The sequence below is a fragment of the Peromyscus eremicus genome, chromosome 4, assembly GCF_949786415.1.
Source record: "Peromyscus eremicus chromosome 4, PerEre_H2_v1, whole genome shotgun sequence".
Lineage (NCBI taxonomy): Eukaryota > Metazoa > Chordata > Mammalia > Rodentia > Cricetidae > Peromyscus > Peromyscus eremicus.
In genome coordinates, this window is record NC_081419.1 from 101,404,400 (window position 1) to 101,432,107 (window position 27,708).

Here is a 27,708-nt window from a genome sequence, read left to right on the forward strand (position 1 = left end):
AAGATTGTATGAAAGTTTCTTTTAATGATTAAACATCTGAAACATTGAGAAATCCTTGGGAAATTCATCTTAGTTGCCTGACTTCCTTCCTTCCTTCCTTCCTTCCTTCCTTCCTTCCTTCCTTCCTTCCTTCCTCCTTCCCTCCCTCCTGTCAAAAAGTGATCCTCATTCATGTTGGGCTGCTGGTTAGTATAATGTTATAGTGCAGTTTTGTTGAAAATGTAAGACTTTCCAGTCAACACTGTTTCAGATTTTGTTAAACATTATAATGAACTTCATATCATCTCCTAGTTTATATTTTAAATTTTAAAAATAAATCCCAACCTAATCTTTTCCTTATGTTTTACTATGAAATTTTGGCTGTGTAAAGTGGAAAAAATGGCAGATTTGGGTACCAGTGATGCTGGGATAACAAAAGGCCTCCTGGACGTGCCATTAAGACCCAATTTGAGGCTGAGGGTGGGATTCAGCAGTAGAGTGTTTGCCCAGCATGCACAGGCCCTGGGTTCCATTCTCAGAACCAAGGTAGAAAAATTCCCAAATCCAATTTAATTGTGGCGCTCGTCTCCTACTGTATCTGGGGCTCCACTCTACACTGTCACTCATTTCTATAAGCCGTGGGGTCAAGGTGAGATCTCCTAGGGGGAAACTGACTTTCCAGATTCTCCACATCCTTCCTTATCATATTTTCTCCTTTCAGGTCAGATGTCCCTAACCTGGAATATGGCAGCCACAAATAGTCATTGTCTGTCTCTTCACTCTGCAGTCTGGTTCCTTTTCTCCCCCAAGGAGTGGTCTGAAGATGTGTCCACACACATCGAGAGACCACAGACACCCAGACAGAGCATTTTAGATTAGCCTTATGAAGAGAGGGAAGAAATGCCCATAGCTAGTTTTCTCAAGACTTGAGAAAATTCTAATTGAGCAGACTACTGTGTCTTGAAAGAAAAAGGTGGAGCACCCTAAGATCTCCCTACAAGGGAGCTGCTGTCCTGGTGGACATTGTTGTGATGGTGGGGTCCTCAGTGAGTCAAGCTGGGGAAGAGTGGCCCAGCATGCACATCTGAAATGTCCCTTGAGAGTCAGGTTAAGTCAAAGGATTCTGCAGGAAGAAGTTGACTGGAAGGTGTCCCTGATCCCAGAGAATGAAAAACAACTTCTCTACCCTCATACCTTTGAAGCAAGATATAAAGGCATTTAATAAAGTATTTCAGAGGGGCTCATCATCCACCATGAACATCTGGAGACCTCTGTTGGGTGAATTTCAGTCCCTGTGTCATTCAGATTATCCACAAAGACTAAGACATGCCAGGAGATGGATGAATGCTCTAAAGAGCCTGTGGGGAATTCCAAGAGGCAATTCTTAAGACATGTTCTTAGGGTCAAGGGGAAAATCGTCATTTCTTCAGATCAAAGTTCCCAGTTCCCATCCACTGTCCCTGTCAAGGGCAGAGACCCCTGGCAAGACAGCTCCTTCTTCCCTCAGCCGGAGGTTAAACACAGCAAGCCCTTAACCCTTGACAGAGGGTAAACATGACACCCAAGAGAAACAGAACATGGCTTCCTTTTGTTTTTGTTTTGTTTGCTTTTTGGCTGGTTTTCTTTCCTCCACTGTCATATCTGTGCTCTAGGAAGTTAATGGGGGAGAAGGGCTGGTCAGTTAATGCCATCTGGGTTTCCAACTCTGGATCTTCCGTCCTATGAAGACTTCCATCTGATTAAGGAAAACACGGCATGGACCACGTAGAGCAGAGTGGCCATGTAGGCAAACACCTGGAACCAGAGGGAAGATTGTTAGTGTGAGGTCAGTGCTGTGGGGCACATGGGGCTATGAGGGCTGTCATGTGGCTCTGGAGGACAGGTTCAAGGTGTGTGGACTGCCACTGCTTCCTGGCACACGTGAGTGTTCCCAGATCCACAGGTACTCTAACCTTGCTGCCTTGGTCTTGGTGTGCAAACTACACATGTCTTCCATGTCACACTAGGGTCATCTGACCTGACTGGAGACATCAAAGTTACCTCCCATAGACATCACAGCTGGGTGTCAGCGACTCTGAAAAACTTCTCTCCCTACACCAGTAAGACCAAGACCGGTATTTCCAAGCTGTGACATCAGAAACTGGGCTATGACCCCATGGACGGGATGCCCGAGTTTGCTGCTCAGGTTAAGTTCCTCATGCCGTCTGTGCTTGATCAGACCCTTTATTGATTTGTTTTGTTTTTGTCTGTGTTTTTCGGGACAGGGTTTTTCTGGGTAGCCCTGGCTGTCCTGGAATTCAAGGCTGGCCTTGAACTCAGACATCTGCCTGCCTCTGCCTCCCAAGTGCTGGGATTGCAGACCTTTTATTTGAAAAACAAAATTGTGTGTGTGTGTGTGTGTGTGTGTGTGTGTGTGTGTTACTGTGTATGTTTGTGCATGAATCTTGTGTGTGTGCACGTGTGTGCATGGTACATATGTAGGCCATAGGAGGACATCAGACATTCTCCTCTTTAAGATTCTCTGCCTTTTACCTTTGAGGCAGGGTCTCTCTGTGAACCTAAAGCTTGCAGTTTTCAGCCTGGCTGATGGCTACTGAGTACTAGTGGTCCACTGAGTGCCAGGGTTTTACAGCATTTGAAGGATATCCGGCTTGGTATGTGGGTTCTGGTATCTGAACTCTGGACCTCACACTTGTACAACAAGCTCTCTTAACCACTGGGACATCTTTCCATCTCTTGGACCCTTCCTCTTAATCCTGGATTCTTCATTTTCCAGGCACAAGTGAGGCAACCAGGCTTCCTGGGAAGTAGAGAGCAAGACAGAGGAGAGGCACCTGCTTCTCTCAGTAGGAAGTGGTGCACTGAGGAGTTGATGAGGCGATACAGCCTGTCACTTCGGCAATGAGAACATAGACCCTGGACTGTTACCCGTGGCTTGTGCTCACTTGGGCTCTGTGTGTTCCCACAGAGGCTGACCTCCCTAAAGGATTGCCTACCCAATCCAATATTTGCACCTGGTTTTGTGACCTTGAGCAAGGGGTCAAAAGTTTCCAGCTCAGGCACACCATTTAGGGTGGCCACGCTTCTGTGAGTCTTGGAAATGCTCGTAAACAGCAGCCATGGCACTCAAGCATGAGTGGACGCTCCACCCTCGCTGGCCAGAGGCGATGTGTAACCCGAGTTAGCTAGTGACAAATTTCTGAGAACTTATCTGGGGACTCCTAACTACCCAAGTCACCTGTCCCCCTCAGGTGGGACTTCAGGCCCAAGGAGAACGCTTGGCAGAAGCCCCTCAGAAGTTCTGAAAGGACAGAGAGTGAAGATTTAGTTTGAAAATGTGATTAAGAAATGGCACTCAGTGGATATTTAGAGCCCAGGACATGCTGAGACACATTTTGACCTTCAGAAACCCTTCTCTGTGAACTTCTGCCATAATTGTCCACCGTAGTGAGATCTAGATGTCTCCAGAAATCTTGAGTTCCCCTCTGTCGACTTTTGTTGACCCTGGATAGTTTTCTGGTGAAGAATCTCCATTTACTGTCACCAAAGGTCACAGTGAAGAAGCTGAGCTGAAACTGGCCCTGATGAGGACCAGAGAGGGGAACACAAGGCAGCCTGGGTGCCGTGCGGCCTGGGTGCCGCGGGGGAGACTCCAAGATCAGGTGTTAATTCCTGAGTAAGGATGATGCCACCTCCCAGGGTACCAATGAAGAGGATACTGTGAATGGAAATAGCTCTACTTTGAACCTGGTTCACATGTCACCTTATTAGTTCCAGCCCAGTGCACTTGCCAAAGGAGGACATTCTGAATTTTGATTCTAGCACAAAATGGCTAGGCATGTGCATGTCTATACAAGTCTAACAAGAAAACATGGGGACAGGATCAGCTTTGGAGTGGAAGAGTAGATGTGGTGAAAGGCCTACAATGGAATACTACACAGCAATGTAATAAGCAGTCTGCATCTACACCCAACCCCATGGATGACTCCTACACATAAGGTTGGGAGAGAGAAGCCAGGCATAAAAGAATGAGCCTTGCATAATTGCATTTCAAGAGGCAGGCAAAACTGAACTGGGTGTTAGAAACTGACTAGTAACAGAGGTGATGGTGATAAGGCCAGTGAGATATCTCTCTCTCTCTCTCTCTCTCTCTCTCTCTCTCTCTCTCTCTCTCTCTCTCTCTCTCTCTGTCTCCCCCCCACACACACACACACATTAGTAGTGCTGGGGATGGAATCTGAGGCCTTGCACACTCCAGACAAATGCTCTACCACTGGCATGCACCTCAAGGCCTGTATCCTAGTTCTTTCCAACATTCTGTATTGAAAATAAAGCATCTGTGTTTCCGTAGGTGGGTATGCGCACGTGAGTGCAGTGCCCATGGAAGCCAGAAGAGGGTCTGGATCTTCCAGACTTTGGGTTACAGGCACTTGTGACACACTAGAAGTGCATGCTGGGAACGACTGTGAAAGCAGCATTCTTTCTCGACTGCTGAGCCTTCTCTCCAGCCCCGTGTATCCTAGTTCTTAATTATAGGAAGATTCATCTTCTGAAAACTCATCAATACATCTACCTGAACTGCCACTTGTCTGGATGAACACTGCCCTTTGATGAAAAGTTGGGAAGTTGGGATGCAATAGAGCCAGGTAACTTTCAACCTGTTCAGCGGGCAAGAATTTTAATTCAATCCACCTAGGTTTCTCCGTCGTGGACTGACTTCTACCACATCTAGTCTATAGCAAACTAGTGTTGTCCTGAAGAATTTGAGGGGAGTTGCTTGGATGGCTGTGAACTCAGAAGGCTTGTGGGTTAGGAAGGGGAGAGGTCTGAGGTGCTCCTCCAAAAGGCAGGTGAAACAATGATTACAGACGGAGGCAGAGAGGATGGGTCACCAACCTCAGGGAAGAAGTCGCCATGCTGCCTGGCTATGCTGTTGTTTGGAAACTCCATATTGGAAAGTGTTCCATGACATATGACAACTAGAAAGGGTAGTGACAGGGACCTCAAGGTGCTCAGGTTCATGAAAGCTGCTTAAGGGGAGCACACAGCTTCTCTTGCTTCTCTTGGGTTGGATAGCACCCTATAAGGTTAATGCTTTGAGGAACCTTCGCCCCCACCCCACCCCCACACACTCTCCCTCTAGATTCGGGAATAAGCATGCTGTCCGACACATCCCTGTAGACTGCATTCAGCTTCTTTTCCATAGGTGCAGGCATTGTGTTAGTTCATTCCACTTTGGGATTTGCATGATTCACAGGTCAGTTTCTAGAAACCTGAGAAGTACTATTTCTAACTCATTTTTTTTTATGCCACCCATAGTTAGAAATAAGATTTATATTGAGGACTCTGAGTAAGTGCGTCAATGCATTACTGCAAGGGTACCACTCATCTTTCTTGAAAAGAACAAAACAAAACAAAAACCCAAAACAAAACAAAACACCTCTTTCTGAAACAATATGATCTCTTACTCCTTATTGTTCGGATCTAGTCCGTTAAAAAGAAAACCCATCCTGACCCCAGAGTCCATTGTGTTGATTGTAAGCCTCTGTGGACAACACTCAAGGAGGGTCACAAGACCCAAATGGCCAAATTCATTGCTTGGAACTGGTACTAAAAGCACGCCCAGGTGGCCAAGACCCTGGCTTTGATGCTTGCCAGTCTTGGGAAAGGGTCTGGGCTGCCTCTCTGTCTGTGAGATGGGTGTGACAATGTCACTGGTCCCACAGGATCATTCTGCGGGTCAAATACGATCATATCTGCCCATGCACAGCTCATCTAGCATGAGCCCCTGTGCCCACTAGACCCTGGACCATGCAACCCTGAGAAAATAACTAAGGGAGTCGTGGCCCATCATGTGGGGGCTTCACTGCTTCACAAACTTGGGGGAGGTGTGACTTCATTTCAAACACGTTGCACTGTGAAAAGAGAGGTGTGGGCTGGGTGACCCTCCACGCTTGCTCTGTGTACTGTGGGCGCAGGGCTGCAGGGAACTTACCACTGCAGAGATGTTCTCATGGTATTGCTTGTAGGTGAAGCCATCGTACATTGTGATGGTAGCCAGGGCTTCTAGAACTGAGGCACTGAGGTAAAACAGGGCAGCCACACAGTGGTAGGCTGCATCCTGTGGGTGAGAAGGACTGTGTCAGAGAGGAGAAGAAAGAGACACCCCAACCCAGACATGGAGACACAGTCCTTGAATTCCCTGCTTCCGTCTTTGCCCCTGACCACTCCCTTTGAACCACACCATAGCCCCCAAGTCCACCAGCTTCTCTCAGAGGATTTAGTGGCTGCCCAGTTAACTTTCCTTTCCCTGAGCAGGCCCCACGCTGAGTCTTTTAGTGGAAGAAGATGCTGTTTTCCCTGAGGGACTGTTTTCCCTGAGGTACTACCAAGGGAGAGTTTGGGGTGTGTGCTGGCTACTCTTCATTATTAACTTGACACAAGATTAGAATCTTCTCAGAGAGACACCTCCGGGTGTGTCCTGGAGGAGGGTGTTTCTACAGAGGCCTAACTGAGGCTGGCTGACTCACCCTGAATATGAGTGGCACCATCCCATGGGCTGGGGTCCCAGACTGAATAAGGAAGAGGAAGCTGGCCGAGCACAAGTGTCCACCCTTCTGCTTTCTGATTACCGGCCCATGTGATTAGCGCCTCACCTCTTCTGCAGCTAACCCTTCCCCACCAAAACGACTGTACCCACAAACTGTGAGGTATTTTTCAATAGCAACAATAAACATAACAAATACAGGATAATGGGTAGAAACTGGTTCTGGACCCCAAGATCAATTACACATGGTTACAGCCCTGGCTTGCATGTAGGCTCTTTGTCCAGACTAGGGGGAGAGAAGCCTGGGCCATTTCCATTGTTTCCATTTCGTTGTGTTGGTCTTATTTATTTCTTTTGGCTCCTGGCATATTTCAAAGCAAAAAGGAACTGAAAACAAAGTTATGTGTGGTTGAAGTGATTTCAAAAGTTCAAGTAGAATTAGAGAGCTAGCCAAGTGGCCTGAACCCACTTTTAATTAATAATAAGCAAGTTCCCCTTGTATTTATTTGAGGCCTGTCTCCTGGGCCTCAAAGCAGAACTTAGTACAAAAGAAAGAACACAGGCCATTTTTGGCATCCGAGTCTTCTGGGAAGTGTGCTTAGATGGGAGTCACCAAGCAGCCAGGCAGAAAGCATGGTCTGGCCCCTAGGGAGCCATCAGCTTAGGCCCAGCCTCCAGGACTCTGCTTCCCAGGATGCCAACAGCCCTCCTGGATGGTGGGTGCACCTGATGGCTGTCAGGTGGGAGGATGGGGATGGGCTGCTGTTTGAAAAAGTCAATCGCAGATAAGAAATCAGAGCGCCCCATGAGAATCTGCAGCAAAAACATGGATCCCGCCTCTTCTTTCTGACATCCTCAGTGCGGGAAGCCATTATCGCTAGGAAGCGTCTGAACCAAGGCCAGGCCAATTCAGCTTTGGGTTGTGTTGGAAAATGTTGCCAGGAAGCTCCCATTCAGGGTTGGAAAAGTAGTCTTCCAGCGATGAGGGTCCAACACCACTCCTCTCCCCACACACAGATTCCCTGGGCCAGCACTCACCAGTGTGATCCAGGATGTCTCACCGCCATGAGTACCAATTATGTACATGACCATCAGGGAAGTGGTGGCCACGAAGCAGAACACAGACACGAACATCACCCAGCCCTGGATCAGGGGGATGGGCACCAGGGAGGAGGCGATCAGGATCCAGACCAGGCCTCCGAAGAACTGCAGGGAGGAGGCAGAGAGAGTGTTGGAACAGGGACAGTAGGGCTCCAGCAGATGCACAGAAAGAGTACAAAGAGGGCGGGCGTGCGCCTCGGCAAAAATATTCCTTTTATCTTCCAAGGCCGCAGGCTAGAGCTCCCATCTCACTTTTGCCGTTGCCTGCTGGCTTACTTTGATTCATTTCTTAAGTACAATTTTCATTTTTTATTTAATAAACACTGTATTACCCCTGGGTATTGTCTTAAGCACCTCACAAATATTGTTAACTCAGTTAACTCCAGTAGTAGAGGTGAGGAATGGATTCATTTGTCAAATGGGGTAACTGAGGCATTTGAAAGCAAAGGAACTCATCATTGGAAGAACTTCTATTAGTTAGTATTAACATTAGAAGGGTTACCCTTTCTTTTGTCTGTTCTTCTTAATTGGTCTCCAAAGTCAGTGCTGGGGAGGCAGAGGTAGGAAGACAGCAAGTTCAAGGCCAGCCTAGGCTACACAGTAAGTTTTAGGCCAGCCTAAACTACACTATGAGACCCTGTATCAAAATATCAAGGGCTGGAGATGTAGGTGAGTGGTAGAGATCACTTGTCTAGCCACTGCGAGGCCCTGGGTTCAATCCCCAGCAACAGAAAAAAAAAAAAGACTGTAGCAAGAGATTTTTTTATAGGTTATTAATGAGTGAACATACTAGCTACATTATGTTATTGACATTTTTTTTCTAGACCCGAAGTCTTAGATCCCAACTGTAGGAACTTTTCTGACTGTCTAAACTGAAATTGGAATGGAGAGGCCACAGGTTAGCCTTGTTTCTCAGATGGCTGAAAACCGATGTGAGAGGAACACACTCCAGGAATAGCCAAGAGATGTCTCTAGGGTTGGAGAGTTCCCGTTCTCAGAGGGAAACAAAAGAGATTCCAGAAGTCTCTTGGATGGTCCAGCCATTCAAGCCTCACTGGGATTTTCTCTACTTCTTTCTGACCCTCTTTGGCTCAAGCTTCATGACCCTGTCCCAGGCAGATGAGGACGGGGCTGGGACCTGGGGGAGATGGCTCTGCAATCATAAGTCTGGAAAGCTGTGTAATAGAGCAGGACACTTCCTTCTGAGCGGCTGGGGCTGAGGGCAGGCAGCACTCCCTTGTGCTGCAGGTTGAATAGCACCTGCTTCTAGGAGGCATGAGATTATAGCACAGAGAAATGCAAAGGTCAGTCAGGTCTGTCCATCTAGTCAGTAGAGATAAGCATCAGTGTGGGATAGTTCTCTCCAAGTGCCCTTGGTCTGGGGTCTTGTCACCTTATAACCACCTGGGGTCAATCTAAGTCAGGCTACTTGTCTGCATGCTGCAAGGGAGTCCTGTACAGTCTGCATGCTGCAAGGGAGTCTGTACAGTCCTTGGCCCCCAACATAAGGGCATCTGGCTAGAGGTAAAAGGCATTTTGTCTGACCAGGTGGTTGTAGGAGTGAAGTCTGCCTTGATTGCAAAAGCTGGCTTCCTGAGGGGTTGCCATGAGAACCCATCCACCACATCTTCCACCCAGCCATCCTCAACCCAGCCATCTTCCATCCAGGATAGTTAAATAGCTGTGCTAAACTAGAGTGACTTATGAACAAAACCACTCTGAGAGCAGCTTGGGTTGCTCATGTGTGTGGAAGCACCCTTCTGTAAAATCTGTGTGGGCTCCTATGGGCCAGAAGTGCATATGGGTATCTCATAGGCTTGGCCTTGAAGGACACTGGATGCCACAGAAGAAAGTATGCCTCTTCCAGTCCAATCCATTCTCCTGATTCCTGCCAAAGAGCTGAGCAGATCGAGACATTTCAGAATTCCCTCAGAGCACAGCCAGCAAAGGTAGACCAGGTAACGATTATGTTTTGTGTTTACTGTGGCTATATCATTACTTTTAGGGCAAACAATGGCCACCTGCAAACGGCAGACTTCGAAATGGTTTTCAGTTCCAGGTCTGCAGAAGTATGGGCTGTGTTTTACGCATCTTCTATTACCTCTTTAAAATCTGTTGTCTCCTGTGGGGCCGGACACAGGAATTGTGGTCAAGAGTCAAGGGCGGGGCAATAGGCGTGTCAGAGTGAAATGACGCAGGGTTTGCCAAGGTCTTCCTAGACGCTACCACTGAGCTGGCTCTGAGCTTCAGGCGCCTACCTGACTGAATCGGGCTGTGTGAGTGAGTGATTTCATCAGTTTGCTGGAGACCGTGCTCTGGCTCCCCCTCCCTGTCCCTGGACACACACACACACACACACACACACACACACACACACACAGAGAGAGAGACAGAGAGACACCGAGATTGATTCCTGGTGGTCCAGACAGAACACTTGTCCACAACTGTCTAGTGAACAAAACCCATCCTGCACCCAAGTCTAGCTTCCAGCTCCTGACAGACCTCAGGACCTGCCTCTGGGTATGTCACCTAGCAAACTGACACTTTTGAAAATTAGTTGTCCCCCCTACACTTTGAATGTTAGAGACAGCAGTAGGTTCCACAGTGAGTAACTGGGAGAAAGTTCTCTGTTTGCCTCCCTCCCTCCCTCTCTTTCTTTCTCTCTGTTCAGTTTTTGAGACAGGGTCTCTCACTGTAGCCCAGGCTAGCCTGGGACTAAGTAATGTCAATTGGCCTCCAACTCATGTCAATCCTCCTGTCATCACTTCCTGAGTGTTGGGATTACAGATTCAAATCATCATGGCCAGCTCTCCTTAAAACATTGTTAATGAGCCAGGTGGTGGTGACATACACCTTTAATCCCAGCACTTGGGAGGCAGAGGCAGGTGGTTCTCTGTCAGTTAGAGGCCAGCCTGGTCTACAGAGTAAGTTCCAGGACAGCCAGGGCTACACAGAGAGACCCTGTCTCGAAAAACAAAAGAACAAAACAACAAACAAACAAACAAACAAAACCCACAGCAAGGAAAATCAGTCAACCAACCAACCAAACAAACAACAAAATCATTGTTAATGAGATGCAACTCACACATAGTATAATTCATGCGCTGAAGACCATGCTTCAAGGGTGTTTAATAGACTTATACACATAAACTACTATCGCCAAAGCCAACTTTAGATCACTTTCATAAACTCAAAACTCTACCATCACCAAAGCCAACTTTAGATCACTTTCATAAACTCAAAACTCTGTAAATCATTAGCCAGTTATGATCATATTTAGCATAATTAGATCTCAAGGTGAATAATTCTCTTCTAGGGGTACCTCTGGAAAACAGCTGTACTACCACAATCCCCATCAGTCCCTTGTGAGGTACCACTGACTCCTAGGATGAGTTGGCTGTGGTGATGATGGTGTGCATCTGTGAATTTATCAATCACCATCGGGCTTTATTAGACACCTGAGGCATTCCTCGTCAGCCTCCTGTTTACGTTACACCTCAGACTGGGGGCAGAGAACTTTGAAGACATCATCACAAGCCCTGACATTTGCTCTCCTGTCTGGCAGTAGGTCTTCCCTATACCCCTCAAGGCTGCATTGTTCCGGGATGGAGCCCGGATGGGGGTGGGGAGGAATCTGTGAGGGTGGCTGAGTAGGGTCAGAGGGAATATGAGGAGGTGGCTTAAAGGCTCACAGCCCCACTGAGAAGGCAAGCAGGATGAGGAGGGAACATGAGGGGAACAGGGCCAAGGAGAGAGTGTATTTCCAGATGGTGCCTATGAAAGGGCTTCACCACCGGGGACTTTCCACTTTGGAGAGCGGCCCTTTGTTCATGTCAGTCCCAAGCTCCTCATTGACAGCTGCAGCCTCTGTGGGGCATGAAGGCTTCCACATCGGTGGATTTAACCAATTACAGATTAAAAAATGTTTGGAAAATCCAGGCATGGTGGTGGATACCTGTAACGCCAGCACTCAGGAGGCCGAGGAAGGCTTATGAGTTTGAGACCAGACTGAATTACTGAGTGAGACCCTGTCTTACAAATTACAGTGAAAATATCTGGGGAAAACAGAACAAAACAAAACAACCTGAATCTGAACTGGACACAGCTCAGGCTACTTTTTCTGGCCTAAATGAAGGCTAAAAGCAGGCTCTGAGGAGGTGAGGTAGCTGGCCTGGGGCATGGCTTCAGTGGTGCCTTGGAGGGGAAGATGGACTCAGCTGGTTACGGCTGGTTCTCTGGAGGAAGACAGAGAGTATGTCACAAGAAGGGATGCTGTAGCAGTTTTCAGGGCTCCCGAGGGTGGGGAAGCCAGGCACCATGTGGGAGAAGGGGGTGGCAGAAGCTGGGCTGGAGGAAGGGTGAGCCATGGAGAGCTGATATTCAGCATGAATCATGGGGGCCCAAGCCTGTTTGCACCCCACTCCACCTTCAGCCTGTACAGAGGGCAAACAGAGAAAGCACAGCACCCACGCCCGGGAGATAAGGCACCCTGGGCAGTGAGCAATCCTCTCAGGCCTGGCTTCAGGACCCCACCAGCCAAATATTTGTCAAGAGCAGCGGGGTAGGTGAGGGTTCAAGAGCATTTCCCTTTGTCATGAAAACTCTAGATGTCTTTCAGCTTTCTGTCTTCAGACACGCAGGGGTGAATATTACAAAAAGAAAACATTATACAACCAGGCGGAGGTGTAGCCCTGGTGTCTGCTCATGTGAAAGCCAGGCTCCCCCATTACCACCTCTATTCCATCATAGCAGAGGCAGAGGAGCTGCCAACAGTGGTCTCAGGTAAAGCTCTCCAGGTTGCTGACCTGGGAGTTACATGGATTGACCAGTCCGTCTGGGTCCCAGCGCTCCAAGCTGGGAAGTGGGGATAGAACCTGGGTTGATGCTCTAGCCATCAAATGAGCCAGGACACCTTTAAAAATCAAACAACGACATCCCGGCCCAGGCCCAGGGTCAGAATCAACTGGAGAGAGGCAGAACTGTGGGACAGGAAACAGAGAACCCGGGCCCTTTGCCAAAGGCTGGAAACATGTTTTCATAACATGAGGCTTCAGGTGGTATTCTGCATGTTCCTGACAAAGCAGAAGAGGAACCAGTCACGACTCAGGGTCCTGCGGGCTTTCCAACAAGAACTCTGCTCTTGGTCCTGTCTGGCCTCTTGATGCAAAATATCACTGGGAACATCCTTTTTCTGTCTTCATGCTTCCATCCCTGTCTTGCTTTATGCACAAGACCAGCTCGTCGCTGGGTGTCCTCTAAGCACCAGGACACAGCGTCACTGAGTGTGAGTGAAGGGCTGTGCCTGTGAAGGGAATGTTGGACTGGGGACTGCCTGGTGTTGAGTACCGAGAGAAGAGCTGAAGGGATAACGTTCAGAAGGCAACAACGTGTTTCCAAAGGTTTAAAAAGGGGTTCCTATCCATGGTTTACTCAACCAAATGGTCTTCGTGAAAAATGGTCTCCTCAGGAGATAGCCTCTGGGGAGCTTTCATCTGAACCCCAAGAAGATCCCCACTGTTCGGTTTTTCTTTACTACTAGTGTGTGTGTGTGTGTGTGTGTGTGTGTGTGTGTGTGTGTGTGTGAGTGTGTGTGTGTGTGTGTGTGAGTGAGTGTGTGTGTGTGTGTGTGTGAGTGTGTGTGTGTGTGTGTGTGTGTGTGTGTGTGACTGTGAATTCAGTGGTCAAAGGGCAGCTTTTAAGAGTTGGTTCTTCTCTCCCATCATGGGTTCTGGAGATTGACCCCAAGTAGTAAGGCTTAGGTGGTAAGAACTTTAGACTGAGCCATCCCGCTGGCCTTCTGCTCTGTCTGACGAGTCACCTGTGGGAAGCAGACCAGAGTGGGCAAGGGTACAGACTTTAGGCTAGAGCTCCCAAGTTTGAATTGTAGCTCTGTCACATACCAGCTAGGCCACCTGGTGCCCCTGGGTAAGTTACTTAGCCTTTCTGTTCCTTTGTCTGGGAACTGGTGATAACCCTATCTATGAAGAGTCAGCGTCAGTGGAAATCTCCTGTTGTGGAATAGAGCAGCCTCACCTATGCCCATATCAAAATTCCAAAGCTGTGATTTCAGTGTGTGTAACTGCGCACTTGAAAACTTGGTGGGAGCTGGAGTTAAATAATTAATCAATTACGATTTGTTTTGTCTTGTTTTGAGACACGGTCTGGATTTGTAGGCCAGGCTGGCTTCTGCTGCAATTGTAGTCTGGGATTACTGGAGCTGGTAGTCACCTCAAGAACTGGGAGTGTAGCTCAGTTGATAGTGCTTGCCTAAAGGGCATGAAGCCTTGGTTTCCACCCTAGCCCCTCATGGACTGTGCCTGGTGGTACACACCTGTAATCCCAGCACTGTAAGGAGGATCAGGAGCCCAAGGTCATCCTCAGTTACATAATTGTTTTAGGCTGGCCTGTGATACATGAGATCTTGTAAAATAAAATAAAATAAAATAAAATAAAATAAAATAAAATAAAATAAAATAAAATAAAATAAAATAAAACAACAACAAAAAACCCAAGTGACTGTATAAACATTAAAAAACAGCATGGTGTCCTCGAAACTGAAAGTTATATAAAATGTGTCTGCCTAAGGAAATGTAGTGGGTATGAAGATGTGAAGGCCGTCTTTCTAACAATGAGCTCACTTGTAAAGAAAGAAAGGAATTCTCCAGGACATTCCTGAGATTCAGCTGGAGTTTCTATCATTGTGGAGCTGAAAGAGCGTTTCATCCCAGTTAGTCCACTGTAGGGATTTGGTGACTAAAGTTAATGTCAAAGATTTGTTCAAATTCTCTGATTATTTTCCTGGAGCACTACTATATGCTGTCAGGGTCCCCACAGCAGAATGTCTACCAGGGAAACATGCCAAGATAGGAACCAAAGAGTATGCCACCCACATGCAATCCCCCCACCCGCAAGTCAGGCATCAGGGCTCCCAACAGCTAGCTCCCTTATGGGTAAATGGGGCCAGGAGTTTGTGTTTTGACTTCTTGGGAAGTCAAGGAAATGGGCCACAGAACCTAGGCTGTGCACCAAATACTAGGCTGCCCTTTATCCCCTGGGAGGGACCAAGCAGATAGCCTCATCAGCTGAGAGGTGCCAGTTGGCACGCCCCAGGCTTCTGGGAGGGCTGCCAGGCTCCATACCCATGAATGCTGTCCTGAGGCCACCAGGAACGGCAGCCCCAACTCTCTACTGGCCATGTGCATGCACTCTCTCAGTAGCCAAGAATTATGTCAGCAGTGGGTGGACTGGCAAGTTTGGTGTCAACTGGACACAAGCTGAGTCATTGGACAGCAGGGAACCCCAACCGAGAAAATGCCTCCATAAGGTCTGGCTGCAGGCAGGCAAGCCTACAGGGCAGTTTTAAAATTAGTGATTGATTATGCATGGGGACACCCCTGGGCTGGTTGTCCTGGACGCTATAAGCCAAGAGGAACAAGCCAGTAAGCAGCACTCCTCCATGGTCTCTGCATCAGCCCCTGCCTCCAGGTTCCTTCCCGGTTTGAGTTCCTGCCTTGGCTTCCCTCAGTGGACTGTGTCTTGACATATATAAGCTAAAGAAGTCCTTTCATGGTGTTTCATCACAGCAACAGTAACCCTAACTAACACACCAGGATTTTATGTATGATGACTTGAACAGTATAATCACTGTGTTCTCCAGCAGGTGGTACCTTTCTAAGGATGAACTGGCTAAAAGAATCATTCTGTGAGTCAAGTCAGGGGACACTCTTGTTCTGTGTGTGCATGTATGTTTGTATGTATATATGTATGTGTATATATATGCACATGTATAGAAGTGTATCTGTGCCTTATGTATATCCACATAAGTTCATGTGTATGTGTGCATGTGTGAATGTGTGTTTGTGTGCATGCATGCACAAACCTGGGCACACACTTGCATAGCATGTGCTCTTATGTAGAGAAGCAGATTAAAGATGAGCTACTGGTAAGGAGAGAGACGGCACCAAAGTGCCTGGGTGGTCAAGAGGACACAGAGGATCAGGTCTTGGGAGAAGGATTTGGAGGGCAGGGAGGGGGGTCAGGGCAACACCTTTGACTACTAAACACTGCAGCCTTCCCAAGGTTCCTTGGCTTTGCCTTTGAAAAGTAAGTTTGGATGGAGCCTGAGCCCCCCTTGCTTGTTCTGAGAGGTGAGGCTCAGAGAGTAGAAGCAAACAATCCGGGAAGTTCTCTAGTTAACTCAGCTCCGGAGTCCAAGGGCGGCCTTTCTTCACTCTTCCAATTGCTCTCTCATTCTCGGAACAGGCACCGAGAGTGACCTTGTCAGTACTGTGGCAGGCACACCCAGGGAGCCAGGCCTATTCAACGGCACACACCAGGGAATGTGGATGCAGCAGTGTGCTTGCCTAGTGTGAAAAAGGCCCTGCTCTGAATCCCAAACCACACACACACACACACACACACACACATGCTCATGAGTGCAGAAGCCACCTCACTGTCCCTCTTGTAGTCCTGTCTCTCATGAGAAGAGTTCCGGGTCTTCCAATGTAGACTCAGGCAGCTGGTGGAAATCTGAGGTGATCAGAGAGACGTTTCAAAGGCCAGGACAGGTAGAAGCCAGTACTTTGCACAGAAGCCCTATACTGTCCCCTCCCCTGGGGGCAGGAGACAGAGGAGGGAATCAGAAGAGTCTTGTGCAGGGGATCGGGCTTATTGGGAGTCTGACTTCTGGGTCTGCTAGGATGAGCACTGGGTGTGTTAGGAGAAAGGCCTGCCTCAGTTTACCTATACTAGTGGCTCTTTTCTTTTGACCCCTTTACCAGCAGGTTCCTTTACTCCAGGGAAATTCATTGTGCCTTTAACCCTCCTGAGGAGGTTGGCAGTGCATGACAGATTCCTTCCACCTCATCTGAAGGGAAGAGCAGGGTTTAGGGGACCTTAGGTCTGTTTGGCTGACTTTAGGACCTCAGCTGATATTAACAGGGGGTGGGTGGAGAGTGGGAACAGCCCCTTTGTGGTCTGCAGTCCCTCCACCCTCCAGTGTCAGGGAAGTCCTCTGTTCCTTTCCACCTGTATAGGGCAATGTGGCTTACTTAACTCCCAGCTTCCTCCCCAGCCAGGGGTGAGCTGCTAGTCCCGAAATGAATGAAAGCTCCCTTGACTGGCCAGTGTAGGTGAATTCCACATGCATGGTCTCATTTAGATGGAAAATTTTGTACCAGACCTACACCCACTGGCTGTGTCCAACAAGATAAACAGAAGCAAAGAGTTTCTGTAAAAAAAAAAAAAAAATACCAGGCAAGCCACCTGTAAAAGACAAAAGTCCGTGGAGGCACTAGACCAGAACGGAGTGGCTTTAACGCTAGAAAACAAAAGGTATTGGCAGGCATCATCAGTGGGTTGGTAACTCAGTGAGCACACAAACAAGGGGGTATCCAAAAACACCCATTGCAGTCCCAGCACACTTCCTGGGGGCCTGGGGGCACTCTTGGGACTCGGTGGCCACCGTCAGTTTCTCCTTTCACCTGCTCTTGAAGTCAAGATCATCTTGTGATCTATAAATGCTAGCCAGGTAGGAGCAGCCACCACCTCCTTCCTACCAACGTTGCTGAGAACAAATCCTACTTCCAACAAGTCTTGTCGAGTGCCCAGTCTTTGAGCATGGTCTCCAGACAAGTCACGCGCAGAAGCCTGAAGAACATGACTTCAGCATCAATAAAGAGTGTTATTAGAGCGGGCTTCCAGGTGAGGGAGACAGGGGAGACTGAAGGGCCACTCCTAAAAGGGGAGCATCGCCATACACCCCCACCCACTGAGCCCTGTGGCTGCTTTCAAAAGGCCTGATACCCTAGAACTGGCTTCCTTGTCTTATTATGCACACCTTGTCACCACACTCCTGCAGGACAGGACAGAAGTTTAGGGATGTGAGGGCATATTTCTGTGTGCCCTTCCCTGTACCTACGCCCTTTCCAGACAGTCTGTATACTGTCACGCATTTGGGAAAGGTTGATTCCATTCCCACTGGTAATTGTCCCTATGCCTGGGGGGTGACACAGCAATTCATGTCATGCTTAGAATCCCCAAAGAAGCTTTCCCCACCCATCCTGGCAAAGGCTGGTTGAGCGTCGCTAAGAGCAGTTGGGGCAGCACCCAGTCTCCAGGACAAAAGGCAGGACGGGGTTGCCTGCCACCACACCCACTTTTCCTTAGCTGCCCCATCAAGCTGGCTGGAGGGAGTTGTTAGCTCAGTTGTTAAATCCTGATGGGAAAAGAGCCACTGGGAAGGCCCCATAGGAAGCACCTGTGCAGGACATGGTGATTGGGATACACATCAGTATCCTTCACGGCCCTACCTGTCCTCAGGCTTCATCCTACCCTGCCAGGTCTTGAAACAGTGTAGGTTGACCAGACCCCTCTATGCTGTCCTCTACGGGCACAGGAAAACCAATTGATCCCAGAGCAGAGGTTAAATTATTAGCCATTGACAATAATTGGGTTACAACTATATCATGTTATTTTAAGAATTATGTGTATGCATTCTGTAACGCGTAAGGACATTGCAGCCAATGACAGACACGCATATGAGTAGTTCTGTAAGATTTTACCACATGGTCATGTCATGACTATCTTAGCTTGTGTAAGTATACATTGTGGCCTTCACACTACACTAATATTGCCTAATGATGCTGTGATGGTTAGCTTTGTCAACCCTGACACAACCCAGAATCACCTGGGAAGAAAGTGTCAAGAAGGGAGTGGGTTGGCCTGTAAGCATGTCTGTGGGGTTGTCTTAATTAAGTTAACCTATGTGAGCAGACCTCGGCCACTATGGGCAGCACCATACCCTAGGCAGGGTGTATTTGAGCCTGAGCACCAGCAGGCAAGCCAGTGAATGTGTGCATTCATTCTCTGCTCTTGACTGTGGATATAATGGGACAAGCGAATTTGAAGTTCCTGTTTGAGTTTCCCACAGTGACGAAATGTAACTGGGATGGTGAGCTGAAAGAAATCGCTTTCCTTTCTAGGTTTCTTTTTGTTACAGTATTTTTAATCACAGCAGCAAAAATGAATCTGACATTTACTCACGGATTCTGACTACGTTTACCATGAAATCAACCCTGTAGCTGGGATGGGCTTTGGCCATGGCCACGGACTATTAGTACCAAGGGAGAGGAGACTAGTCGCTTGGTCCTCATTGGCTCTCAACTGGATTAGGCTCTTGACAGGAAGGGAACAGTGGAGGAGATGGCTTGGGAGGCAACTCCTGTCTGCACTTCCTGTCACCGAGACAATGGTGGCAGCAACCTCTGTTCCTTCCCAGGAAAGAATAGCAAAGTCTGTGTTTACAACCCAAAAACAAAGGAAGGAACATCATCCAGGGGCAGCATGCCCTCTTTTGTGGGCACAAACCTGGTCCACCCTATTCTCTCTATCGGGTGGAGGGCATGTCATCTTTGGCTCTTCCCCGAGTGCCCACTCTTTGAAACCTGTACCTTGGCCTTCAGGGGCCTCCTTGGAAGTTGAGCCAAGAGTTTCCCAGGGACCTGCCCTGCTTCCTGCCCTCCCCTTGGCTGTGTCCCATGGGTTTTCTCCTCTGCCCAAGTATATTGATCTGTCACAACTCATAACAAGGCTTTCCTGTCATTCCACAGGCCCAAGGACCTTGGTATGTCCCTGTGATCCACACTGGGATTGTTTTGCCCAAGTAAGAGGAGAAAACTACCCACTTGTGAGGCAGTAATCACACAGAGCCTGAGGCTGTGAGGCAGGGAGTGAATTAATGACTCTGGGAAATGCCAGTGCTGGTGCCCAGCCAGAAGCCAACGGGGACTAAACCTTCCTACCAGCATGCAGAAGGACCCAAGCTTCATGATTTAGAGCGCATCACGACCTGCTGTCTGTTCCTCATTCTTGGTATTAATCTAAATCTGTGGGAAGGGGTCAGCCACACTCCCCCATGGTGCTGTGCTTCAGAGATGAGGGCGCCTTTACCACTGACCTCATTTTCACTGACCCCATAAGAGACGGCTACTGGAGTATTCTACCAGCGCCTTCTTCTAGGATTGCAGGTCTCGAATCATGACAGACCCAGGGACCGATCCTGTGAGTACTCAGGAGGAAGACGGAGACTGGCTGGGCTGGGGAGATCTTAACCACAGACCAGAAAGTATTTAATTCATCAAGCATCAACCTCTGGCTCTGTCTAGCTCAGGACTGACCGCCCCTGGCCCAGGGCCCGTTCCAGCCCTTTCTCTCAGTGATGGGTCCTGGTGCCAAAGCAAAGTGCAGGCATTCTTGGGTGAGCAACACCAGGGGCTCTCTACTTGCCCAGCAGGTACAGGCACAAACAACCAGCTGAGAGCGGACTTTTCTCTCCCCAACCAGCATTTCATTCTGTGGGTCCTCCTCCTCCTCCTCCCTCCTGGAGGCTCTCAGGCAGGGAAGGTGCCTTTGCTCCAAGGCAAGTTTTATAAAATGTAGCTCCGTTGTGATGGTGCAGAATGATGACCCTGCCTGGCTCAGGGTTACTGACTCCTGATCAAAGCAGGCCACTGGCCCTTGAAAAACTGGAAAAGCCACTTCTCAATGCCAAGAACACCTCTCCCCAGATTCCGTCTTCAGAGGAGAGGAGGGGAGTAGAATGCTGGGGCAGAACTTGGCAGTGCTCCCCTCTAACAGCTCAGAAAGGACCCCACAACACAGGACATACACCACCACACAGCCTGGAGGAGGCCCAGTACCTTTGTCCTGTGCTGGTCAAGTAAGGCTAGCCCCACTCCCTAGGGATACCAGGGAAATTTTCTTTTCTGGAACAGAGGGTGTCCATGCCATGGACCTCTGAGAACCTCAGGACACCCGAGAACCCCACCCCTGCCTCTCACTGACAAATATCCATTATTCTATCCACTCTTAGAAAAGTCTTGAAGGGGTGGCTGGCCCGGATTACACACAGCCACACCCACTGAGTCAGTGGTCTGTGTAGGATTTATCCTTCTTGGACATAGTAACTAAGTATATTTCTATGTAGTGGTGGTGGTGTGGCCACCAGCTACCCGGTGGCTCCGAGCTGTCCCTTCATTCCCTGATGGGAGAGGGGGGATCCAAGCCTTCCCAGGGCTGCCAAGTGGGTAGAGTTACCTGCTCCTGAACACCTTTGGTGTAAGAAACAGTTCTCCATGGCTGTGTAGAGAATGTGGATCTGTCTTCACTACAGGAAACGTCCCCAGAGCCCTGTGGACCCAGCGACCTGGGCAAGTGGCTCCCTCTCTGAGCCTCAGTTTCCACCTGAAGCTGTAATTTCAGACTCTGTGATGCTCCATCCACTGTGCTCTGACAGGCAGGCTTCTTGATACAGTCAGAAAACTGCTGCTCATCATTTCATGACCCAATCATGGCTCTATGTTGGGCTGGCTCTTCCTCAACCAGGTTTTGAAAACCTACGACCTGCCTAGTCGTTTTCAGACAATAAAAAGTTCCTTTTTATTCCGAGACTCAGAAAGCCATCATTTTAATAATTAACAGGTCCAGCTCAGTGAAGGAGTCAGTACTGCAAACCAGTTCCAGGTGGTTCTCTCATCCTGCCTCCACCCCTAAATATGACCCTGCAAGTACCAGTTGTCACCAGGGACCGGCCCCGCTTCCTTCCCCACACTGCTGAGGAGTACAGGGGGTATAAACAGCCACCTTTGGAATTCCTATTACCCTTCTTTTAAAAAGACAGACTATTACTCTGTAGCCCAGGCTGGCCTCAAATTCCTGGCTCCTGACCGAGAAGATCACAGGCATGAACCATCACAGCCGGCTCTCAGCACACTCTTCTCCAGGAAGTTTGATGTCAGCCCACCTCTTGGGGAGGGGACGGAGGGGGTGATGGTGGTATTTCCAGCATGTCGGTCACAGTTTTGAAAGGACATTAAAGGTGGGGTTCTCTCCCGGCACTTTGTGGAAGAAACTGCCTCTGTGAGGCTTGGGGCATCTAAGAATTGAAAGCATTTGTGTTAATTTCCTTCTCAAGGAATGGTGGCCTGAGTGTCATGAAGCATCTGGCTTAGAAGGGAGGGAAGGAGGAGGAGGGAGAGGTCCAGGAAGAGGAAAGAGAGGGAGAAGGAAACAGGTATTATGGGGTACAAAAGGAAAAATCTCTTACTGGGCAGGGACTTTTCCGGAGATGAGACCAGAAACAATGTCCTGGGTTGAGGTGTTGAAGGAGAGAGCACTCAACATGTCACCCCTGGGCCCATATGGGCCTGCATCTGTCTCCCCACTGCCTGTGGCTCTCAGGGGTTTTCAGAAAGATGTGGTCCCCTGCTGAGCTGGGCCTGCTTTTCACTACCCTGGAGGATCTTACAGAGATCAGGGGCTCTGGGATGGGGGCATGGAGGGTAAAGATGCCAGCCCCACCGGGAGTCACGATCCTTTTCTGTCCTCCCTTGTCTGGGGAACAGGGTAGTTTCAGCCTGTTGGCTCTGGACATCTGCATCTCCCAGGCTATTGAGAGTTCAGGCATGGGAAACTGAACCCCGAGGCACCATCCTCTTGAGCTACAGAACTGAAAAATAATCAGGCATTTAACACCCACAGGATGAGCAGAAAAATCACAAAGGCTGATGCTACCAAGTGTGACAAGGACGGGGAACAATGGGGACTTTCATATGCTACTGGTGAGAGCAGAGAAGTCCCAGGTTTAGCCTGAATCTTGTGTATGCAATACAGAGGTCCTTTTAGGGAGGCAGGATCTTGGAAGACAACTGAGCGGGTGTTAGTATCAAGCTTAAAGAGACTGGATGAGCTTCCTGGGAAATCTACTGTTGGGACGTGTCAATTAGAATGACCCTTTGGGACAGCAGGGGGGTGACAAATGAGAAACAGAGCTGTTCATGCCCTGGGACCCTGCCGCCAAATTTCCATGCATTTAGGGAGAAATTTCCAGCAAGGATTACCAGGATGTTCCTGGCAATGTTGTCTGCAGCAGCTAAAACTAACAAACTGGAAACAGCCAAAATATCCAACAACGGAAGAATAGATTAAAAAACAGCAACAGGTATAAGTCTGAAAACGTACTGGGAGCTACAGAAGGGCACACCCAGTGTGATACGATTGTCACAGTGTAACACCAGAAAGCAGCATCGTGCTCATACTTGTGCATGCAATGGAGTCTGAAGAGTGCTGCAGTAATAAACATTTTCAGCCTTGGATCTTCCTGAGGATGGAGAATTGAGAGAGGGCAAGACAAGGGCCGGAGAGACAACATGTCAGATCACTGAGGCTCCTCAAAACCAAGAAGCAAGTAAGAGAAAAAAAAAATGAGAAAGTAGGGCAATAATTATATGGATGCTTGATAAAGTGTTATGTATACTTTTCTGTTCTATTTGAAATTTTCCTAATATTTTTGCTTTTTTAAAAATTGAGATGAGCTGGGCGGTGCTGGCGCACACTTTTAATCCCAGAACTTGGGAGACAGAGGCCGGCGGATCTCTGTGAGTTTGAGGCCAGATTGGTCTACAGAGCTATTTTCAGAATAGCCAAGATTACACAGAAACCTGTTTCAAAAAACCAAAAACCAACCAAACAAAAAACCCACCACCACCACCACCACCACCACCACCACCACCACCACCACCAAAGAAACGGAGGTGAAATTCACGTATCGATCGCAACCAGACATCTCAAGCTGACAAGGTCAATGGCACTTTGCACATTTATGGCGTCCTACAACCGCTGCCTCTGTCTAATTAAAACACATCTCAGCACCCGAAAGGGAAACCCTACACCCATTGTGCAATTGCTCTCCAATGCCTGTTCCCTTTAGTCTCTGGCAAATCACCAGTCTGTGTTCTGTCTCCATGGTTTTCAGTTTGGGGTACTTTATGGATATGGAATCATACAGTGTGTGATCCTTTCCATCTGCCTGCCTTCAAGGCTCATCACCTTGACAGCGCCGATGGGTACTTCCTACGTCCAGACAGTATTCCGTTGTAGGGAAAGGTGACATTGTGCTTGCCAGGTCCACCTGTCCGGTGGCTATTTCGGCTGTTTTTACCCGTTGGTTACCTTGGTGAGCACCGCTGTGGGCATGTGTGTACACACTCTCACTCGAGTTCCTGCTTTAATTCTGTGGTCGTATTCCTGGGTGTGAAATTGCTGGGCCATAAGATAACTGTTGAAGGAACCACCGAACTGCTCTCCACATTAGCTGAACATCGTTACATTCCTAACAGCAATATGCAGAGTCACTGTTTCTCCATACCCTGGATTGTTAGGGTCCATCCAGGGGGTGGTATTGTAGAGTTTTGTTGTAGTCTTTGCTGCTGGACCTGTTTTTAAAACTAACAGCCAATCTAGTGGGTGGGAGGGGACACCTCAATGTGGCTTTGATTTCCTTTCCTTGGTGACTAACTCAGCTGAGCATCGTTTCATGTGTTCATTACCCATCTGTGTTTCTGCCTTGGAGAAATGTCTGTCCAAGCCATTGCCCACTTTATCATTGTGTTTTGGGTGTTGACATATAATACTCCACCTAAGAAAACACCCCTAGCATGGTCAGTGCCTCTTCCAGCCTTTTAATTTTCCAGCTCTCTGTCAAGACACTATTTCTTCGTATGTACAGTCTATGCTGAGGAGCACTTGAAGGACTTTGCTTTCTTCCTTCTCTCCCAAGGCATCCTGTAAACCCGGCCCTAATCTATAGAGGAAGAAAGACTCAAAGATGGCAAGTGAGACACCAAAGGCTTCTCGAGAAGGTGGCAGGTGTGGGAGGGTGGGGGCAGAGAGCAACTGCTGAGGTAGAAGAGACACACTTTTAAAACAAGTGGAAGGGAGGATTCAGGTCAAGAGGGAACTCTAGAAATCCCTGCTACCACGTAGAGGATGGAGAGCACAGAGTGGGGGTGCGTTTTCACTAACACGTAGTGCTGAGATTTTCCACACCCACAGCTCTCTTTACAGGGATGATGGGGTCCTCCTGTCCTCTCTGTAGATTTGGTTGTCCTGCCTGGCTGGGCTGTCCCTCTCCTCAGATCCAGTCTTTCTGTCATACTGAGTAATTAAAAAGTGGGTATGTGCTCTTGGAGGTTGTGGACCTGCCACCACCAGAGCCCCCCCCCCCCGCCCGTGTGTGTGTGTGTGTGTGTGTGTGTGTGTGTGTGTGTGTGTGTGTAACCTCCCTGCCCCATCACCCCTGAGGCTGAGACATACTCTCTTTTGGTCCGGCCCCTGTAGGTTCCTCTTTGTAAAATCCTGAAGAGTCACCCATTACTTATTCCCAGGTCCCAATATTGGGCAAACACAGGCTAAGAGATGATAAGAACAAGTACTCCCAGGGCACCCAGGGTGCTTTCCCATATGGCCAGGTGCCTGTGTCAAATCCATTCAGTTGGCACTGCTCCAGGGCTTGCTCGGCAGCCCTGACCATGGAAGGAACTCAAGGTTGGAAGGCTTGCTAACGACCTAGATGACCCTGGGCAAGTTTGACCCAGTTCTGGGTCTAGGTGCTCTCATTTGTGAGGTGTGATGTGCAGGGTCTCCTACAAATATTGCTTCCATAGCCTTGGTCTTGGTTAGTCCTGGGGTGTGAAGTCACTTCAGAAACACCCAGGTTGGTTTCAACTCAACACTCATCTCAATTTCAGTGACATCCCTGGATGAGGGAGTCTACTGTCTTTGGTCCACATTCTCCCTTCCTAACCATGCGCTGTTAGAAGCCAGGATCCTGTTGTTAAAATCACCTACATTTTGTTTTCCAAGCCAATGTTCCACACAAAGGATTCTGTGCGGTGGGTGCACAGGAGATGTTGTCTCCACACCACAGAATAAACAAACACCCTCCTGCCCAGGCAAGCCCGAGAGGCCCCTGGGGACTTGAAACCAAAGGAGTTCTGAAGCTTCAGCACCTTACCAGGAGCCCACAATAGAAAACTTTCTCCAAGCTACCGGGGCGGTTCTAGAGTATAAGGCTAGGAGAACCCAGCCCAGGTGCAGTCAGCTCAAGGTCAGCCAAGGGAGGCGACAGAATTCACCTCTCTCCTCCCTCCTTTCACACAGGGCGCCAAGCAAGCGCCAGCCACTACTTTTCTTACTCCCTGATTAAGTTTGCCACAGAGACAAACTCTTACCCCAAAACTTCAAAATGCCAGAAGAGCCTGGCTTCTTTCTGTTCCAAATCTCTGGCGGTCGCATGGAGGGGCCTTTGGTTGGCTTTGTTTACTTAAAGGGACTCTGGGTGGGGAAAACAGGCACCTTGTAAGGAAGCTGCACTCCGATAGGAGCAGAGCTGGGGGAAGAAGTTTCTTTGCACCTGCCTGGGAGATCAATCCGCTATTTTAGAAAGGAACAAACCACCGAGAGATGGGGAGACCCTCTGGATTCGGTCCCCTCCATGCTGCTCGTGGGGCCGGGGACAGCGGTGCAGAACCCTCGAGGGAGCGAGCAGCGTATCCCACCCAGTCCCTTTCCCAGCGCAGGGCGCGCTACCACTCACAAACTCAAAGATGAAGAGCAAGTCAGGGAAGGTGACGAAGACCGAGAAGCCACTGGGCAGGGTGCTGCCACCCGAAGCCGCTGCGGGGGCCATGCCTGCGAGCTGGCGTCGTCGGCCTTGGGATGGGACACGCGCACCTCCGGCTCCGCGCTGACCACTCGCTCGCTCTGCAGAGCCCAGTGGCCGCGGCACCCTCGCGCGTGGGTTAAGAACTGAAGAGTCTGGGCCAGAGGAGGGCGGAGCTCCGGCCACCCGCCCCGCCCGGGTCCACTGCCCCAGGGACAAGGCTGAATTGCCGCGGGCGCCGCCCTGAAACCCAACGGGTGCTCTCTGACGATGTGCAGGACTGGGGGCGGGTGTCTGAACTCTCCTGTCGCGCCCCTGGGTGCCACCTGCCCGAGGGGAGCGGGGAGCGGGTGGAGAGGCTCTGGGGCGGCACTTCCCTGTGCTGCACTCCAGGCAAGTGACCACTATCCATCAATAACTTATCCAAAACCTCCCCCACTTAGGCACCCCATCTCTTTAACTCTAATTGGGTCTCCAGTCTTCCCCAGGTGCGTTAATGTGTGCAACCTTCACATCCAGGCGTTCGGAGGACACATTCCCCATGGCAGTCTGGGGGGTTACAGGGGCGAGTGTGAGACTTGGCAGGGGAGCTATATGCCAGAAGGAGGGAAGGGGATAGCTCCTGGGGGGCTGGCTGACAGTGGCGGTGATGACAGGACAAGTTGCAGTTGCATCCATGGGACAGACATTGCCAGGGAAGATGCCCACAATTCTAGGAAATGGGGCAGACCTCCCCCATTCCTTGTCCTTTGACTCTTTCGACCGCTGTGTTGTTTGTGGGGCTTTCTTCCTCCTGTACCACAATTTTGCGCTTTATTTTTGCCTTTATTTTTAAACCAGTATCATACCTGGTTAACTGCAGTTTATAGCACAACAATACTTGCCTTCTCTTTACATATAATGGCTTCTCAACCTCCAGCTCAGATTTTGAACTCGATCCCCTCCCACCCTACCTTCACCCCCAACTGCCACAACAGTGCATGGTCTCGTGTGTGTGTGTGTGTGTGTGTGTGTGTGTGTGTGTGTGTGTGTTTCCTCCCACTTTCCCTCCACACAATTCTTTTTCCTTTCCACTTCCTACAAGAAGTACACTTCCGGACTTAGTTTTCAAAAGCAAGACTCCATGCCCATCAGCTGATCGGGGCAACAGCTTATGGGAAGGGACCAGAGGTTTGAAATGGGAAGATCCTCTGTTCTATTGTGAGCCTCTCCAGACTGTCAGCTTTGGTGACTTGGGAGTGAGTGCCTCCACCAAGTCCTAAGGTCCCCAGGTCAAGACCTCTAGACATGACAGGCTGTGAAGTTGTCAGGACCCCTTCCCCCACGCCTTCAACCTGGACAACTCACAACTTGTTAGTCCCACTGGATCCTGAGAGTGTCTCTTCCTCCTAAGGAGATTATCGTGGAGGCAAACCAAGCAAGCTGGGCACAGAAGCTCACCACCAGCTGCCTACAAGATGCCCCTCTAGCAAACCCAGTTGAAGCTGGTTAGCAGTTTCTAAGGGGTGCATCCTAACTATAAAAGCCCACAAAGGTGCTGTGGACTGCACCCTGGCTCTGAGGGCCTTTGGTTTGGTTTATT

The 27,708-nt window shown here is 49.2% G+C and overlaps 1 protein-coding gene across 1 annotated transcript; it reads right to left on the reverse strand.

The window, feature by feature from the left end:
• Positions 1-1,174: 1,174 nt before the first annotated feature.
• Mal (mal, T cell differentiation protein) lies at positions 1,175-26,253 on the reverse strand. The gene is made up of 4 exons (XM_059261371.1): positions 26,061-26,253; positions 7,565-7,732; positions 5,975-6,100; positions 1,175-1,773 (listed from the first exon to the last, which is right to left on the reverse strand). Exons 1-4 carry the CDS (start codon positions 26,151-26,153, stop codon positions 1,699-1,701), a joined length of 462 nt encoding a protein of 153 aa, XP_059117354.1. The 5' UTR covers positions 26,154-26,253; the 3' UTR covers positions 1,175-1,698.
• Between the last annotated feature and the right edge of the window lie 1,455 nt (positions 26,254-27,708).

Coding starts and splice junctions, on each gene's coding strand:
- Mal (XM_059261371.1), bottom strand. CDS start 26,153: ATGGCCCCCGCAGCGGCTTCGGGTGGCAGCACCCTGCCCAGTGGCTTC. Junction 7,733..26,060: donor TGCTCTTCATCTTTGAGTTT/GTGAGTGGTAGC, acceptor TCCTCCCTGCAG/TTCTTCGGAGGCCTGGTCTG. Junction 1,774..5,974: donor ATGAGAACATCTCTGCAGTG/GTAAGTTCCCTG, acceptor CTCTGGTTCCAG/GTGTTTGCCTACATGGCCAC.